Raw genomic sequence first — 20659 nt, 5'->3', positions numbered from 1 at the left:
AAAGCATGGGATAAAACCAGACTCTCTGAACATGGTAGACAATGAGGGCTGCTGAGAAGCCAAGGACAATGGCACTGGGGTTTGATCCTACTGCATGTTCTGGCTTTGTGGGAGCCTAGCCTGTTTGGATTCTCACCTTCCTAGACCTGGATGGAGAGGGGAGGACCTTGGACTTCCCACAGGGCAGGGAACCCCAACTGCTCTTCAGACTGGAGAGGGAGGGGGAGAGAAGTGGGGAGAGGAGGAGGAAAATGGGAGGCGGGGAGGAGGCAGAAATTTTTTCAATAAAATAAATAAAATAAAAATAAGATAAAAATAAAATAAAAGTTAAAAAGAAGAAACTGACTTCCATTAGGGTTCAAAAGATCATAAAGAAGTCACCTTTCCAAAGGTCTCCAAATGCAGTGGGGAAACACATGCGAAGGGGCTGAGTCAAAGAAGGGACATATGTTGCGTGGGGGACAGTGAGAGGATGGTTGGAGCATATGGTACAGAGAGTGTGTGCTGGAAATGACATTGAGACACCATGTTCCCTTTACCATCATTTAAGCAATTACTGCCAACTGGAAACACATTGAGGCAAAGCCAAGCACACTAGCCAAAGGGGGTTTGTCTGGCACATGAGTAAAACTGAATATTAGGCCTGAAAATAAGACATGGATAAGTAAGAGGCATCATATATCTCCAAACTTTTGGAATACTTTTATACAGACTGCGTTTCAGATTCATCTTTGATTTAATAAAACTAAATTAGGAACCAAGATATGCTCAAACTAAACAAATATGTTTTGTAGCTTCAAAATTGCTGGATGGGTTTGTTAGTAACATCTCCTTTACCCCAAGGAAGCAGAAGCAGGCTCCTCCATCACCCCTGTAGGACTAGTTCATGAGTAACCTGGTATCCCCTTTCCAGGTCAATCCCTTCTGTAGCCTACCTTACAACCTACAAGATATTTTATAATCTACATCCCAAGTCCACAATTATATGTCTTTCAACGTGAATCAAGTAACATCATCATGCACTTTTACATCCTTAGCATTTATTCTGCACTCTATTCCCATCACCCCAAACTAAGCTTTCCATTTTTTCCATTATAAACTAAATCTCAGCTTTCAATATTATTCCTGACTCTATCTTATTTCTGAACATCTAATCAGAGTCACCTTGGAGCCCGTCTCACATTGACCTCCAAAATCACATAGAATATGACTGTAGCCCTGGGCACTGTGTGTACTGGGTACTGTCCAAAGTAGCAATATCCTGGTGACTAGGGAAAGGAAGAAGCACGGGGAAGATCAAGGTACATGATGACAAGGGCTCTTGTGTTTCCTACCCCAGCAGGTGGCCCTATTGGCCCAGCAGATTTGAGCAGCATACCTCTTCTGAAGCTGTGTTCACTGAAGAAATGCTACCAGACTAACAACATTGAGAGTTTCTGACCGAACATTGAGTCATTGAACTATTGGCAGCTATTTCTCAGTTTGATGCACAGTTTCAAAAATTGACAATTAAAAATTTATTTAGCTTTCATTTAATTTAACTTATACCTTTTTACCATAGGCAGGACATGCATAATTTTCTTTTGAAATATAAATTAATTATGTATAATACATATACAGTACAAAAATAAACTTAAGTATAAATATATATGCAAACTTAAGTGTGTGTGTGTGTATATATATACATATATATGATTTCATTTAACAGTGGAGATTTGTTAATTTGTCCCTTACAAAAAATTCAAATATTGCTCAAACAGCATCCTTGAAATAACAAAATCCTTTTAAGATATGAATGCCTCACTAGGAAATCTCAACCCATAATTGCCAATTGGCCTTCTATATTTAACCTAGTCACAAGTGTCAAACCATAACTCCCTTTATATAAAGGACACAGAATAAGGAAGCTTGCTCTGTCTTTGTTTTCTCTTGATGGAAAGTTCATTCCTTCATTGTCATTAGAACCTACTTTGGGATTCTGGCATATACTGAGGACCAGCTGAGACATCATCCTTGTGTGACCATAGTTACTTTCCTCTCATGACTTGGCCAAGTTATTTATAATATAAGACTTATACTCCTTAGGATAAGATAATTATTAAAATATTTATTATATGATTTTGCTTGATATTGTTTATGCTGATTGTAATTCTAATTTTTATACTTTATATTTGTTCTTATTGTATATAATTTTGTATTATGCTCTTATTTAAACAAAAGGGGGAGGTGCTGTAGGGATTCCTACAGCCAGTAACCTTTAAGTTACCAACCCTCTTGGGTGTGGCCTTATATACTATAAATGTCAATGTAAACAATGTAAAGCATACACTCTCTCTTTCTTCCAGTTGCTGAATTCAGTTCCTGTTTCACTGTTCATGCAGAGGTCTGTGATCTCTGAATTTACCCCTAAAAGGATAACCCTTTATTATACTAAAAAAAGGTGCTTCTGGTTAGTAAATCATTACATATACAAAATAAAGACAGATTCAGACAGATACGGACTTCTAAATGGGTTACAGTGTTAAATAAATGTACATAACTTTGGAAGAGAGAAGAAAAAGAGTAAAGAGACAATAAAAGTAATATAAAAGTATAGACATTCATAGATTAAAGGTGTAAAGATAATAAATATTAAACTTGTAGAAAAAGTAATAGAGTAAGAAAAATAAGCCACATGAAGATGGAATATACACAGAGAGTCTGGATTATGTATATTACTGTGCTTTCTTTAATTTTTTTGACTGTGAAGGAGTTAAGTACAAAGAGACATTTCATTGTATGGGCTTCTAAGCTAAACCAAAATATATACTTTAAAAGTATCTTGTTTTCAAAATTTGGGTCTAATGATATGTTGCTTTGGACAAGAAGTGCTCTTTTTGTATCTACAGAGGATAAGAACCTGTGGAATCATTCTAGACTAATGTGGTTTGATGGATCAAATCCCCCTGAAAGGTCTCCATGAACACCTTCAAAATTTACTTTGTCCAACAAAAAGCAGGAAGCAGTTTGGAGAGAACTATGCACAAATTCCCTAAATTATTGCTTTTTTAAAGGTTTGTTTACATTTAAAGGGGGATATACTATAGAGATGGCTATTTTGCATTGGTATGGATCTTGGCTTATTGATACACATTTAAGGTAAATTTTGCTATATGCATATTTATGCTCTTGATTAAGGTATTATGTTTCTGCAACCATTTAAAAATGTAGTATATAACTAAGAATTAGAGGTTAATAAATAATCATCTATGATGGTCAAGCTTGTAGTCATATTGGTTCAGGTTTTTAGATGTATAGAGATATATTTCAGTTAGGTATTCTTTAGCTCTTTCAGAGACCTTCAGAATATGAGACTTAAATATTTTAAGAATGTTAAGACTTTTCATGGTAATGAAACACACCTGCTCCTGGCAACACCAGTCTACTTCAAGAGGATGATGGGCATCAAAGAGGCTCCTTATGTAATTTGTTAACCATTTGGACAAGAAACTGCTCTTTCCTGGTTGCTTGATGTTATGCTGAACGAACTAGACATGCAGGACCCACAGAAATATGATTGCTGAAGTTGCCTAAAGAAAGTGAAACAGTTCTTTGGAATTTCTGCTACATGAAAGAGTCTTACAGACATTCTGCAGGACACAGAAGAAAGCAACTGATGATTTTGCCATTACAAGGCAGAATAGATCTTCAAATTTCCTACTTCATGGAAAAGTCTGCTAGATATTATAGACCTGGGGGCTGAAGATTGGATGCCCCAATGATATAGAAGAACTTTGGGTCACTTCCCAGGTAGAGAGATGTCCCTGTCAATTATAAAGTTTTGGAAGTTGCTTACAATGCACTTCCTGTTTATTTAGGTAATATTGCATCCTTCTGAGGACTTTGGTGGAGTTGAAGAATAGATAGTTATAATTATCATTTTCCCTAATTATGATAAAAGATAAAGTAGATATAAATATTGTAACTGTAATTCTTGCTTTATACCTGTTTTGTTATATGTAATTTTACTGTTAAAATTAAAACCTTCCTTTTCATTTAGACAGAAAAGAGGAGGTGATATGGGATTCCCCTCTATATGCTATGATTACCATTGATTAATAAACTGCTTTGGGCCTACAGCAGGGCAAAACAGAGCTAGATGGGGAAAACTAAACTGAATGCTGGGAGAAAGAAGGCAGAGTCAGTGAGTAGCCAGGTAGCCCACCAGAGACAGATGCCAAACAGAACCTTGCCAGTAAGCCACAGCCATGTTACAATACACCAATTAACAAAAATGGGTTAAAGTAAGATGTAAGAGCTAGCCAATAAAAAGCTAGTGCTAATAGGTCAAGGAGTGATTTAGTTAATACAGTTTCTGAGTGATTATTTCAGGAGTCTGGACTGCTGGGAACAAACAAGCGACCTCCCACAACACTTGTGGACTGAGCGACTACTGAATTCTTGGACCATCCATTGAAATAAAATCAACACTGGACTAGGTGGATCATTCCCTGTAATCGTTCTCATCTGTCTGTCTGTCCGTCTATCACCTGTAATCTCTCTCTGCTTCTCTCTGTCTCTCTCTCTCCACCTCATTCCTCTTTTACCTCCCTCCCTTTCTCTCTATACATTTATCTATATTTATGTATAGATAGAAATATATTTATTATATATAATATAAATATATGTGCTATATATTTATATTATATATAATATAGATATATATGCACTCATATTTATATACTCTGTAAGTTCTGATCCTCTATAGAAACCAACTAATTGTGTGAGATCCATAGAATGCATGACCTTATGGTTTATTTCTGGGTTGTTTACCCCATTCTATTCGTTTATGTATCTGCTTTTATGCTAATACCTTGTTGGCTAAATCAATTGAGCTTTGTAATACTATCCAAAAGCAGGAACTGATGATTTCATTTCTGTTCTTCTTACTCATTGTATTTGAGCTATTCAAGGTCATTTAGATTCCATATATTTTTTAAATGTTGTTTAAGCTACTTCTTTGAAAAATGAAGTAGATTTTTAACAGTAGCCACATTGAATCTGTAAATTTCTTAGGCTATAATGGATATTTTGACAATATTACTCCTTTGATCCAGAAATGCAGGTGATTCTTCTATTTATTATGTTATCTTCAATTTATTTCACTAAGGTATTTTAGATTTTAATTAAGTGCTCTTTTACTTTCTTGTTTAAATTTATTACTATTTTATTCTTTTGGAAACTTCCATAAATAGGATCATTTCTTAATCATTGATATTATAATATAATTACAAAATTTTTCCTTTTCATTTACTCTTCCAAATCCTCCCATATTCTACTCTCCAAATCCTCCCTCTTACTCTCCTTCCAATGCATGGTCTCTTTTTTCACTAGTTATTATTGTATGAATATATATGTATAAACATATACATTCAGTGTATATACTGTTACTAACATGCATGCTTTCAGGGCTGACCATATAGCACTGAACAACCAATGATTCTCTCTTCCCTGGGGAAGACCACCTCTCCAGCTCTCAGCTTCACTCAGTTGCCTGTAGTTCCTCGTGTGTGGTTGAGGCTTGTGGGCATTTCCTCTCCCAGTTTGGCACATCTATTGGAGCTATCCTTGGTCAGCTCACATTTGAGCAATCATAATTGTAAGACTTTATGGGTGTAGCTTCTGAGATTACTAGAAGACACAATCTCACAGAAAACTCGTTGATCCTCCTGCTCTTACAATCTTTCCACCACCTCCTCCACAGTGTCCCCCAAGTCTTTGGTGTGAGAGTGTTTTGTAAATATATCCATTGGGACTGGGCTTCACGACTCAGCAATTTGATTGGTTGTGGCTTTCTGTGGTGGTCTCTGTCTGTTGCAAAGAGACATTTTCTTGACCAAAGGTGAAGACTATACTGATCTGTGTCTATAAGGACAAATGTTTGTAGATTGCCATTAGGTATTATACTGTCTCAGTAAACTAGTGGTTATGGATTCTCCTCCAGTCATCAAGACTTCACTAGCACTGTTTCCAGTACCAGCCATGGTTTCCCTCTTGTTGAGTGGGTCTTAAGTCAAATTAGAGAGCTGCAGGTAACTGCCACCAGATGCATTCCCCTGCTGCACCCTTAGGGTTATTGTGCATGTTGGCCTTTGATATGGTTCTTAGGGGTCATAATTCGATAGGACTGTTGTCTACCTCCTCCTTTGAAAGTTTACATGGTTCTTCTAGTGTCATGAAAGCTAATGTTGAGGGAGGGAGCATTCAAATCAGTTCCAGCTTAGGGGTCTCTGAGCTCTGTTTTTGAAGTGCAGGTATCTTCAGCAATAGTGATTTACATTTTACATAAGGGCACCCAGGGGGAAAAAACAATAGGCAATGTCTTTTGAGAGTCTCTTGGACAACCTTAGTAAACAACCAAAAAGAAGGCTTTTCTTGCCTGGTATTGGGGTTTTTGTTAGGTGGTCTTTAGCTCTTTGAGGGAGCACCATCAGTCCAGATGAGAAAGTTTATTAAAATTACATATGGTGTGGGTGTTCCCCTTCATACATAAGTATATGTATACACACATATGGGCGTACACACACACACACACACACACACACACACACACTGAATTATGTGAATTGAACTTATTTTTAGTAAAAAAAAAAGTTAATAATATGATTCCTTGTTGCTTTTCCAGACATCCCTATTTTACCCACCTCCCTCTGCTTCCCCAAAAAGGAGCTCATTTTCCCAGCTCCCCGACAGCTCCCTTGTATCCTGTTACTCTCCTTTAGTCTCCTCCCACAAGCTTCTGTATTTGCTTCTCTCCCCTTCCCTAAAGATCTCCCCTTCTCCTGTTCCCCGATCAGATCCCTTGGTACCTTACCATTCCAGTTTATTAGTGTCTGTATTGGAGCATTAGCTTCACTGTATAGACATAGAACTTATTTCTGTAGCCTGCAAATTAAGCAATTCCTGTATCAGTTCTAAAAGATTTTCATTGGAATCTTCATTAGCTCCCCCACAAGATTGCAGTCTCTGAATAATTGAGCCAATTTTATTCCTCCTCTTTTCTTGTTTAGATGCCTTTTATTTCCTTTTCTTATCTAATTGTCCTAATAACACCTAGCAGAAAAAAATGTAACTATGCCTTGTTTTCAAAATTAGACAAAATATTTAAATTTTTCACTGCAGAGTCCAGTGCTAACTATGGCCTCACAACCGTGCCCTTGCCTTGTTCAGCTCCATGCAGAATTTTCCATGACACAAGTCACTGAAGGTTTCCAAGGATTTTTCTACATTTACTGAGAAAGCCCTATGCTTTTTGTCTCTGATATTTTATTGTGACCCATCACCTTACACGTGAAATCATCATGTATTTCATGATGAAAGTGCCACATAGTCATACAACTGAATGTTTCTGCTAGCACTATATTGAAGATTGTTGAATCTATGTTCTTCAGGGATTTAGAACTCTCTCTCTCTCTCTCTCTCTCTCTCTGTCTCTCTCTCTCTCTCTCTCTCTCTCTCTCTGTGTGTGTGTGTGTGTGTGTGTGTGTTATTTGCTATAGAGTCATTTTCAATTTGACATCAAGGTAACACTGGTTGCATACATTCTTGATGGTATCTGTTACAAACACGAAAGTATTTCTTTCTGTTAAAGTCAATTTTATATTTCCTTTGTTGCTAGTACTTTTGGTGTGACATCCAAGAAGATGCTGCCTGGCATTAATCAGAAGAGGGAGTCATGTTATCTCTTAATAGTTCTAACTTTTGGCCATTTAGCCCTATATCCACTTTACATTGAGCTTTGCTTTGGGTGAGGATAGTTTCAAGCTTGGTCCCTTTGTATGTCCACTTTTTTTTCAGCATTATTCTTGGAACAATGCACTCCTTCCTTATGAAATTATCCTGGATCCCTTGCTGGACATCAGTTGCTCATAAATGGAGGCATTTGCTTCATTCCCAGCTATATTTCATACTGATATGTTCCCGTGATGACAGTACCACCTGGTCTTCATAACTGGATCTTTGTAATGTTTTGAAATCAGTAACCATGCTCTTCTCTTTCAAAATTGTCCAAATGCCCTTGCTTTACTATATTTCAATACTGCTCTAGGGTCATTTCTAAATTTATTCAAAATAGCAAATCAAACTTCAGGTAGGGATTACAGTGAATCTAGAGGTCAGCTGAGAAATATTGAAATTTTAATCAGTTTAAGATTTATCATCTATTACCATAGTGAGTTCCCATTTATTTAGGTACTTGATTTCTGTAAACAATGCTTTATGGCATTCAAAATACATATTTTTCATTTCTTTTGTTAAAATTTGTTGTTAAGTACATTGGATTTTTCTGATGCTATTGTTTCTTTCAACATAATATTTTTTATTGATTCTTTGGAAATTTAATATCATGCATTCTGATCATATCCAACCTCCCATCCTTGTGACTCCCTCCCCCCCCCCAAAGAAGTCTAATTTGTGTTATCTATATACACACTGGAACATGGTCAAACTCTCAGTGGCCTGCCTTCAGTGACCTTGCTGCAGTGGGTCTAGTGGACCCAGTGAAGACGCTCAGAGGTAGCCCAGACCATGGATATCACCTTGGCTTCAGGTGTCAAAGTAGACCACTTACATATGCATGGCCATTGGTGGTAACATGGGCCACACACATCAATCAGCACAGATCCTGACTTCAGTAGGACTTGGACTCAGACATGGCCCATGGCCATAGCATAGACCCAGACACTGATGTTATGATTAATATAAAATTTTCTCATTTAGATTTTCTGATGGTTCCTTTTTGATGTAATTATAATTGCTGACTTCTGAAATATTATCTTGTACCCTGAAAACTTACCGGATTCATTTATTAACTGTAGAGGGTTGGAGAGAACAGGGTTCCTCCAGGGGTTGCTCTTTGCAGGCGCACATTATTTGCAAGAGTAATGGTTTTGCATCTACCCTTTAAATCTAGGCACTTTATACCATTATTTGGTTTCATTTGTTTTGCAGTTTCCCACATGGCCTGGGATAGACTCTGCAGGGCAATGCCTAGTGGAAGTGGACAGTCCACATCTTGATCTGTCCTCACCCCACCTTATTTTCTTATACTTTATTGTAGTGTGTATGTGTGCGTGTGAGAGGGTGTGGTATAGAGATGCAGATGCATGAACACATCTGGGTGCATGAGCCTGAACAGAAGGTCTCTTTCTTCTTGCCCTGGGAAGAAGTTTCTTATTGAACCTGAAGCTGGCTGATTTGGTGAGGCTGGCTGGCCAAAGCACTCTTGGTATCTGTTTGTCTCCACCCCCAAATGCTGCTGTTATTAAGCACAGGTACCAATGCCATTACCAAAATGCTTTGCTTTATTTGGGTGCTGGATGCTGGGGATTCAAACTAGGTTCCCAAGCTTGCAAAGCAAGGATCCTTACCCAAGGAACAATATCCTCTGCCCTTAATTTACTTTTTCAAGCATGGCGGATAGTGAGTTACTTTGCATCTCTGCATAGGATTTCTAAAGGAAACCAAGAAACCTGCATTGATTAATTAATTGAAAACCACCTGTTTGGAAGTCATTTATCTTCTCACTCCACATAAACACATACTTCTTCATTACCGTTAGGTCAAAGGAAGTTCCACATGGGTTTCATTTGGGATTCTCCCTTGAGAAGCATCAAAACACACCTTCTTCTCTCTAGAAAGGGGTTAGAGACACATCTATACCAGCCAGGTGGGGGGTGGGGGTGGGAATGCCTTCTTCCATATCCACTCCACTTTGGAGGCTAGGGAATACATCAGAAGGCTGAAATTTTTATAGGGGGCTAATGAAAGGATAACAAATGATGTGGAGAGAGAGAGAGAGAGAGAGAGAGAGAGAGAGAGAGAGAGAGAGAGAAGTGGCAATGAAGACCCTGGGAAGAAAGACTGTCTGCAGGCAAAGGCACTATCAGCAAGCAGGCCCAGCCTCAGAGAGAGACCATAGGAATGACAACCAGCAAGGTCAAGAGGCAGTGTTTCTCAAGTCCTTGGAAGCTCATAGTATCCCCACTGTGAGCTGAGGATGACAGACAGGGTTTTGATATTTGCCCTGCTAGGTTTTGGTCTTGCTTTGGTCTAATAAATCCTTTTTTTCTCTTCCCCTTTTAATGATAGGAATGTATATTACTTTTGATTTTGTATGCTAGAAATAGGTATTTTCATTTTGATTTTGTAGGACTCACAACTTGTTACCTAAAGTCTCACAAGAAACTTCGAACTTGGAATTTTTGGGCAATGAGAAGACTCTAAGGGGTCTTGGAGATGGACTGAACAGTTTGTATGATGAGAGTAACATGAGTTTGGGAGTGCTGGAAGGGCCAATTTTTGACTGTCACGTTGATAGGATTAATGAACTTCAAGGTCAAACACCTTGAGTATGTCTATGGAAGTGTTTCCATAAGAAATACCTGTGCGAGGAAGACCTACCTTGATTGCATATGGCATCATCTTCTAGGCTAAGGTCCTAGACTGAATGGACATGAGGGAAAGGAGGAAGCCAGCTGAGTATGGGCAATGCCCTAAAATGTGTGAAGGCAGGCTCACATTCCTGCCTGCACCACTAGCAGCTCCTCCTGCCATGCCTTCCTATTAGGGTGAACTGTACCCTCAAGCTTCCACTGCTAAATTGCTAAATTCCACTGCTAAATTACACATCTATGTAGTTTATCACAGCGCCAAGACAAGAGAGTCATTAGTGAGGGGCTCCAGGGGTGAAATGTTACAGTGAGACTATGGTATGTGCTATACAAAGGTGCATGCGTGGAGGGTGTGGCCTCTAGCAGGAGGTGTAACTGGATCATGAGGACACTAGCTTCTTCAGTGGGTTAATCTGTCGCTGAGTTCATATTAAGCCTATGACTTGGAGAAAGGGTGCAAGGGCCATATCTTTGAAACCTTTAGGCTCTCTCCCCTCTCTCTGTTTCTGGCAAACTGAGCATTGAGAAGCCTTCCTCTACCACATCCTAGAGTTATGTCGCTTCCTTACTACAGGTCTAAGAGCAATGACGATGGCTGCCCATACACTGAAAACTCTGCGACTATGAACGTCACAGAAGTTGTTCTGCTTTTAAAGTTGCTTTCTCAGGTACCATGTCACCATGATAAAAGAGCTAGATAACTTATCAACATCCAAAGATGACTGTCCTTGTGGCTGAAGAATCCTTTCAACTTGCTCTAGTCTTCCGTTTAAAAGCAGCTCTTTATAGTTCTTTATGTATCTTTATTGGCATCATCCTCTCCTGTCCTCACAACATTCCCTACCTTGGCTGATGGACAGAGAGTACATCAGCCCCCTTTAAGTTTCTCTGCACACAGTGGCTAGAAGCAGTCTTTTTGAATTGCATCAGTTGCCCTGATCTCTGTCCCCAAATTATTGCTGCAGTTGAGTGAGATCTATGCTCCTGAGCTAATTTCTTAAGACTCTCCTGACTTCAGCCTCACTTCACATAGCTCCTCCCTCACGGTGCATTCGAACTACAAGTGTTCTTTCTTCTACTTTTATTTTCCAGAGCACACTTCCTGCTTGAGATCTTACTGAGGGAAATGGTCTTCTTTTGTACTGTCTACTCTCCAGCTCTCTGGTCTTTCTCATCCCAAATTGACAGCACTCAGGTGGGGACTCCCCTAAGGGCTAATAGCCAAGTATTTTCTAGTCAGCATCCTTGGGGCTAATCAGGACTTAAATTCCTTCTGCACATCTTTAAATATCAATCTCTTACAGTAAAAATTATTCCTGGGTCCCTCAATAACCTTATGCTAGTAAACAAAAATTATAAAAGATTAGGTCTACAGTCAGATGATCCTACATCTCTGGAGCTTAGCGAAGTTCAGCCTGCTTAGCATTTGGAAGGAAGAAGAAGACGTATGTAACAAATATTCACTATATATGCTTTTATATAGTGACTATATAAAGCAAGTCTGCACATAAAAGCTGAATGATACCAACCCTGACTTCATGAAATGTGTTCATTTTTGATGTTAATATTTCTAACAGTCAGATCACTCCATACAATTGCACAGTCTAACCAAGGAGCCAGGTGGTGGTGACAGTGGCAGTGATTCAGAGAATCACTGACCCTCGACTTGCATCTAAACAATGGTATGGATGTGTCTTACTTAAAGATGAACTACAAGAGCTAGTTCCAGGACAGGCTGCAAAAGCTACAGAGAAACCCTGTCTTGAAAAACAAAACAAACAAACAAAAAAGCACTCTGCTATAAACAAACAAACAAAACTCCGTCATTTGCCTTACTCTTATATTAGAGCCAAATTTAATTTGTTTTTAGTATTAATGAAAAAGCTTTCTAAATACAAGATATCATGGGCGAAGACTTAATTCTATCCATCTGCTTACACAATTAACCAAACAGGAATTTTCTTTTGCACTACTTTTCTGTGGAACCCATACCTTGCTAGGTGTTATAAATAAAAGGTAACATAAGGGACAAACTAAAACCAGAAATGCGTAGACTCCATCCTGACTTCCAGTCCCAGGCATGCCCACCACCTGAACTGCAGATGAATTTAACTTCCATTCACTCATAGTTCAGCCATTCTAAGGCTCAAAAATTCAATCTTCTCTATAAATAATATCTAACAAAACTCGCCCAGATGGCCCCATTCATTTCTATTATTTTATTCACTGTGTGCATTTATATTTACACTGGAAACATTGAAAGTCAGTTTTTCCCATTACTATTTTATCAGCTACCTCAGAAGAAACTCAAGAGGCGATTTCTCCTCATGTATATGGTGAAAGCACAAATACATAAATAAACACATAAAATATGCAGTCATTTCTTTGGGGTTTGTGCTTTCTCACTGAAGAACAACGTTGCTGACTAACAGGAAGCAAATGACCAGTAAGTCAAGGTCAATAAGGCAAGGCCAATTAAGGAAAGACTGAGGGGGTCCTGCACCTGCCGTTGGTGTAGTTCAGATAACAGTGGAGGGAGAGGGAGTATTGTGCATTTTACATGCTTTGATTTCATGGTGGCAGTGTGCTGTTGGCAAATGAAAATGAAAACCTTTCTTAAAGAACGAGTCTACGACAATTTCCGGACCGGGAACAAACCTCCTGAGCTATGTGAGAGTTCTCATCTGTGACTTCTCGCGGGACTCCTTACCAGAGCTGTTGCAGAACGAGGGGTCAACGGGTCTTCCATTTTTATCAGAGCATGCTATCGCTCGAAAGCGCACGCCTTCTCCACATTCTTTGTCGGCTCCTTGCTCCCATAATCCTCCTCGCTGAGGATCCCTTTTGCTTTCTGGTAGAATGCAAGCTGACCAGTTTCCATAAGGATGGGACATGAACGCATCACAGGGACATGGTTCCATTTCCACCAGAGGGTACAGGGCAGCATCCTGACATTTCTCTCTCTTCTTGCTTTTCCCTGGGACAAGACATGCAGTGATGTTAATTTTGTATCTGATGTTCTGTTAAAAGCCAATCACTTTTTTGTAGATACAACCAGTTGAACAGTAAGCATTAAATAAAGTTTCAATCTCTTGTTTTTACTCTTTCTTTTTGCCATGGAAATAGAAATAAATTCTAGGACAATGTAGGCAGTATTCTGAGAAATCATGATATTCAAATTAATTTGAAAATAAAAATGATTTTTGTCTTAAATATAGGACATTATGCTTGTTATGCCAATTCAATAATTATAAAACTCTTTTAATTATTTTTTATTTTTTCTCCCATCCCAATATTAACCCAGTCAAACTTTGCTTAGACAAGATGGGCTTTGTACAGTTGTTATCACTGTCATTTTGCATAATTAATAATACACTTTGGTTATCCTTGTCTTGGCCTGGGATTCCCCTCTGTATGCTGTGAATATCACTGGTTAATAAAGAAACTGTCTTGAGCCTATGATAGGGCATAACTTAGGCAAGGCGGGAGAAACTAAACTGAATGCTGGGAGAAAGGAGGCAGAGTCAGAGACAAGCCATGTAGCCCTCCTGGCGACAGATACTGGAACTTTAGCCAGTAAGCCACAGCCATGTGGCCATATGCAGATTAATAAAAATAGGTTAAATGAATATGTAAGAGCTAATAAGAAGCTAGAGCTAATGGGCCAAGCAGTGATTTAATTAATATATTTCTGTGTGATTATTTTGGTGCTAAGTGGCTGAGAACGAAACAAGAGGCCTCCTTACTACATTGTCTTCTTTAAACTAATGATTTCCAGAGAATCCAATAAAAGCTAACTGGCAAGCCCTTTCCTTTTTCTGCAAAAAACTAAAAATTAATTTCTCCACAAAGCAAAATTGTATTCTCCACATCACAGGCCCACCCCCCCCCAAAAAAAATAAAGATGACGGTTATTTCAGATGGTATAGACAAAGTGAAATTCATCTTGTTTCCTGAAATCAGACAACTTATAAATGCTAAAATAAACAATAGATTTAAGTAAATAATCAGAATACGTATCTCATTTTGAGAAAAGTCAGTGAGGTCCATTTGAGAAATCCTTTGAAGCTGAGAATGCTGGCAACTTCACCTTACCTACTAACTTTGGCAGAGCTTTTAGCTGCATTCCCAGCTTTGAGTAATGACAATGTAGAAACATGTTCAGACCTCTGACTGCTTGATAACAGTGTTTCCTGATTCCAGCCTGGCCTAACGCTTGATAGAACTCCCCTGTTGAGATGTTTCCTCTACAGCACTAAAGCTTTCCCAGATGTAATCATTCCACCACTTCTTCTCTCACTAGTGAGTCAATAGTTAGACTCATGACTGGTTGTACAAGCCATAGGAAGCTTTGCTGGTCTATTTGTGGTTTTTATGGCTCTCTTGCAAATACTTGATATAAGCTGATATGTGAGAAGATTTTTCCTTATCACATATTTTACCTCATACACAATTCTACAAATGTTTCCTGGTGGATGATTGACTTTTTAACATGTTATTTAATGTTTACAAATAATTTACTAGAATTCCTGTAGAATCTGAATCACTCCTAGTGCGAAGCATCCCTTGACTTGGGATTGCTCTACCGTGATGTTAACCCTCTATTGGCCTTTCAGGGTGCTGTATTCACTCGTGTCTGTCATTGGGGCACTTAGAACCACTTTGAGAAGTACAGACAACACTGACCTAAAACTTTCTGACTATGACATTGATCACCACACAGTCCTATTTCCTCCCATCAGCCCTGGCTAGAGCAGTACTCCTCACATGAAGTGCTATTGAGCTTCATCTCCATCTCTGCAACTTCCTCTTTGTTTTCAGCACATTTAGTCTTGGATTCCAAGTCTATCCTGTACCTTGACATCACTTTTACCAAAATGATAAAACAAACATGCATTGGGAAGCAACTTCTTATCTTTCAAATTTGATTGTCAGTACTCTCTCAGTGTGCTGATTATAACCTTACCTTCGAGATTTTCTTCCTAAATCCCATAATAATATTCCCTTTTGTCCATTATTTGGGATCCACCCTCCCTCCAGCTACATTTTATTTATACTGCTTTACTTGCTTAGTAAAATGTCTCCCTTTGTCCTCCACTTTGCTGATGAGCTTCCTTGTTGGTACCCTCCTAGGTTCTCATCTCTTGATTCATTTAATAGAGCTTAAATTATTAATTATAATTCTTACACTCCTAATTATGAATTTTATCAAAGATTTCTTGCTGCAGTCTCTGGGCCACAGGTTAGAAACCTCTACTTAAAACATCTGTTGAATTCACTGTGGTATAACCAACCTCACCCTCTGTAACACAGTCTCCCCTGTGTTTGCCAACAATGCCAGGGGAAGATTGCAATCTTATATTCAAATTATTTTGGTATAATTCCTGCAAAGGACTAATGCCAACATTTATATTAATGTTTATAGAACCCTTATATCATCTTTTCTTTCTTTCCAACAGATATCCCTCAATTTGCTCACACCTCTAAATCTCCAATTTAATTCTCCCTCTACAGTGAAGGAAAACAGAAGGAGAAGGGGGATGACAAAAAGAAAGACCAGGAAGAAGATACTCATCTACAAAGAAAACACAAGTTACCACAGAACAAACATCCGGTACAAATGGATGCTGTCTCTGATTGTGACTTCCCTCTTAATTATTTGGCGTCTCTGTTTGAAGGAGGATTGAAGTGAGTTAATGCAGAAAGGATTCTCCCAATAAGGAACACATTAGCACTGGGGCTTCATTTTGATTACATTCTAATGAAAATCAGCACTGACCTTTAGACTAAGACAAAGCTAGACTAAACAAATCAATCCCCAGCAGAAACCCGAAGACACTTCCCCTTCAGCCACAGTGTAAGTGATATGGTAATGTGTATATTCCCACACCTGGAAAATGGGGAATATATCCATCATTGAATAAACAATTGTTTTACTTACGTCTCAGTCTAGAATCTATAAAGATTAGTTTAGAAACAAATAAGGAACATCCAGATGGTAAATTAAAAACCTGTGGTAAAAGCTGCAACAAAAAGGTGATATTCTAGATGGCCAACATTCAAAGGAGTGCCGTGTATTAGGACCTACATGTTGTGTGTCTGTGTCACATGGTCTAAGTCATAAGTTTTCTATTGCCATTCACATTAGAACATCCATTAAAATTTCTGCCAAGTATCATGGGAAAATTCAAAACACAAGAATTAATTATTCATATTTTTGAAAAATGTACTGGGGAGAAGTTGATGTCGCTAACAGTATGAAAAAGAAGCCGACTTCTTGACAAAGACAACAAGTGACTGTGTCTTGCGGACACTTGCTACTGTAATGTCAATAGCAGCCCCTACTGTGGGGCACAGCAATTCTTTCTGTACGGTCCACAGCACTGTATATTATGATTGAGATTAATGTATCCAATGAAATAATTGAACTGTTATTCTCTTAGCCTCATTAAAGCATTTGGTTTTTCACAAAAAAAAAAAAAAAGAATTAACACTGCTGTGGGACAATGGTCTGTACCCTGTCATTTGTATTTTAATAAAATCCTGATTGGCCAGTAGCAAGACAGGAAGTTTGGTGGCATGACAAAGTAGGAAGTACAAGTGGGGCAACGAGAACAGAGAATTCTGAGGAGAGGAAAGAGTCAGTCTGCAGTCAACACAAAGGCAGCCAGACGCAGAGGAAGCAAGATAAGAATGCCCCTCTGGTGAAAGGTACCAAGCAATGTGGCTAACACAGACAAGAATTATGGGCTAATGTAAGTTATAAGAGTTAATAAGAAGCCTGAGCTACTAGGCCAAACAGTTTATGATTAATGTAGAACTCCGTGTGTTTCTTTGGGACTGAATGGCTAGGACCGAGCAGGACAGAAACCTCTTGTCAACATAACATCATAATAATAAGCCTTGAAAATGGGGAAAATAAATCAGTTCATTAATGTGTCTTTGGCTTTTTGTTTATCAGTATTCTTCTAAATGGTTCTTTGTTTTTTCATGACTAATGTATTTTATGAAACTGATCAATTGTGTTGTCATCTAGACAGAAGGAGTGCAAAAATCAATTAGCTAGCTAAAATAGTAGCAGCTCATAAAACACAGTAAATCCTGAGTAGCCTTTTGGTAAAGTAATCACTAACTTTGAATTATAGATTAATTAATACAGACTTCAATGTGTACGTTAATAGAAAATACATCTTAAAATGCTAATTCATTCAACTTTTAACAATTTGCAACATAAATGGTGCTAGTTGCAAAACAGTTGCTCTTCTTTTACAGGTGTTAAATATCATTATCAAACCTCCAAGACAAGGGACAACCCTGGCTACAATCTCTCTCACCGAAGGAAGTTTTCTGTCACCTCGGAGATGTGAAGTGTTGCTAGGATAATGGTTTCTGACACACCGTGAGTGTGCAGGATAGCAAACTAGCTGTAGAATAGTCTCTAAATTCAGATTTGGTCTGTCATGTTTAATCTAGCCTCTTGGATTGCTTTTCCTATGAGATTTTTGTTGTTGTTGTTCTTTTTTGGTTCTCGAGACAGGGTTTCTCTGTAGCTTAGGAGCCTGTCCTGGAACTAGCTCTATAGACCAGGCTGGCCTTGAACTCACAAAGATCTGCCTGTCTCTGCCTCCCAAGTGTTTTCATCTGAACCATGAAAGCAGTGTTACATGTCATTACATACATTTTATATAAAGCTGTAAGGGCAATGTTCCTCATTTGCAAATTCTCTTGTGATTATATATTTTACCTTCATTTGAATGTAGATTTCCAAGTACAGGTGTACGCAGAAATTCTGCAAAAGCTCTAGTCTAACAAGTGAACCATTTTTACAGGTTAAATTATTAATGTTATCAAGAAAAAAGTGCTCTTGAACAGTGGGTCTTGAAACCAAGAGACTTTAAACTGCCCACAATAACCAATGATAATCTGTGCTCAGTCCTTCAATGTTGATGCCAATTATATTATCTCAGTGATTATTCTGGTATTTTTCTTTCGGTTCTAATTTCACTGAATTTTGTTTCTTATAAACACAAATACATACACACTTAAGAGAAATCACATGGCATTACCTATATAAATAGTAAATTTTGCAACAGTTATTTGAGCAAAAAAAATGCTCTAGTGTGCCAACTAAACTAGGATCTGCTTCATTTTCTATTAACCTTTGCAGAGATACACAGTATCTTATTACATTCTGGCAGAATGCAATAAGACACAAAAGAATCAGCATGTGTAATTTGACTTTTACCTTATGCCATTAAAGTCTGAAAGGGTCAAATTGCTTATCAGGCAAAAGACAATAATGTCAGTTATTTCTGCAAAAAAGAAAAAGCAGCGGCTGTTTTTAAGCTAGCCAAACTTTTGCTAAGATAACATCCTGGGAACTTTGCCATGGGATATGCAAATTCATTTTTGCATAAAATTCACCTTGTGAGCATAAAGATTATAAAACTATGCAGAAAACTTTATTGATACCAATCATCCTAATGTCCTTTCATCTCCCAAATATTAGCCAGGTATCTATTAGATATCAGGCATTTGCTGCAAGTCTTAAGGATATGCATTGGGAATGCAGAGGAAGGAGATATTGGACCACATTTCTTTCTGTTGGAACCTTTGTTCTCAATAAGGTATTCATAGCAGCGGGTCTTGGCTGAAGCTGCAACGGCAGGCCCACCCTACCTGTGAGCTGCCGTCTCCTGATCTGGGTTGCTTCACAGTTTTTGGAGCAGGGTGTAAACTTCGACCAAGGGGTGAAGGTGCAGTCTTCACGGCAGGGAATGGTGCATTCTTGCACCAGGGGAGGCATGCCATTCATCTGCTTGAGGCATTCTGTCATTTCTGCAGACTGGTTATCATCAGAGATGCACGAGATGGCTAGGGAAGAGCACACATTCTTTTGTTATCAATTGGATCAAATCAGTGAGGTGCTTTTACTTTGACAAAATAGTAAAAGTCCCTAGGGTTTGAAAATATGTGATTTCATATGGTGTTCAGCATAGCTAACCTCACTGCTCCCTGGAAATTAAATTTTTATTGTTGCCATTGGAGGTATTTGAGGATTTAATTGGTTTCATTATTAATCTAAACCTTGCATTGACAGAAACCAAAATAACTTCCAGTAATTTATTATACTTCCTCCTTAGGAGCATTCGATCCCTAGGCATGGAAAAGAAGTAGGAAAGTGCATTGGTAAAACAGACGAGATGAGGGCGAAAAGGACAAGCCCATTGTTAGAGAGTCATGTGGATGTTTGCTGGGTTGGGTTGCTTTTGCTTAGATGGTGAGATGAGTATTATGGTACGGAAACAGATATATTTACATCACAGTCAGTATTTAAAGAGAAATTTCTGCTAACTCTAAATAAGCTTTTCTCCTTTACTAATACTTAAGCATCAGTTAACTTTTAAATTCTATTCTTCTAGAATAGTCATGATCTAACCAGATGATGATTCCCACGACAAGCATCTCATCAGTTTCCAGTAACTTCTCAAAATTCTCCCATAACCTTTTTCTTTAGGAATGTGTCTAGTCATATCATTACTAACAACTATGAGGCAAAGTATTTGTGAAATTTCCTTGGAATTTTATTTGATGCTTTGGACTAAGGTTTAAAATCCTTGGTTAAGAATACTTGACACTTTGATTCCCTTGCCTAATTATGAACTCTGCAAGATGTACAGGATGGATACCTACTCTCTTCATATAAACATATCCTATATCCCAGTACTATTGGAAAGGTATATTGGAAGTTTTTTTGTAGGTGCTGAAGTGAGGGTTGTATGTTCTAAGTTGTAAAGCAGCTTCCCAGACCTGTCTCTTCATTACCTGCTATTAACACATACACACCACCCCAGGTTATTACAACCTGAAATGTCTCCAAGCAGGCTGCTTTTGAAAATATGGCTCCATGGTTCTGTGCTAGTAGGCATCCTACTATCAACATTTCTAACAACATACCTGGGAACACCTTTTTCTATAAGTCCTCCATATAATTCTGACCCACCTTTCACCACTACCCATATTCAGCTATTGGACATGGTCTCTGTTTGCTTAGTTGATTTGATAATTTTTAACCTTTATATGATGATGATTTCATATCTTTTGCATACCTAGAGGTATTGCTTAGAGTAGTGGTTCTCAGCCTTCCTAATGCTGTGACCCTTTAATACAGTTCTTCATTCTGTCATGATCCCCAACCGTAAAATTATTTTCATTGCTAGTTTTTAGCT

At 38.3% G+C, this 20659-nt stretch overlaps 1 protein-coding gene across 1 annotated transcript in view; it reads right to left on the bottom strand.

Annotated features, from left to right (window-relative positions):
* Thsd7b (thrombospondin type 1 domain containing 7B) overlaps positions 1-20659 on the bottom strand; it is an 857175-nt gene that overhangs the window by 216148 nt on the left and 620368 nt on the right. Inside the window, exons 13-14 of the mRNA XM_041648517.1 lie at positions 19110-19304; positions 13141-13407 (exon numbers count right to left, since the gene is read on the bottom strand). Coding sequence (XP_041504451.1) covers positions 13141-13407; positions 19110-19304 — 462 coding nt within the window. The remainder of the gene's footprint in view (positions 1-13140; positions 13408-19109; positions 19305-20659) is intronic.

The sequence above is a fragment of the Microtus oregoni genome, unplaced genomic scaffold (genome assembly GCF_018167655.1).
Source record: "Microtus oregoni isolate MIOR12 unplaced genomic scaffold, Mior012 000003F_ref0000135, whole genome shotgun sequence".
Lineage (NCBI taxonomy): Eukaryota > Metazoa > Chordata > Mammalia > Rodentia > Cricetidae > Microtus > Microtus oregoni.
This window is presented reverse-complemented; position numbering and strand designations above follow the sequence as displayed.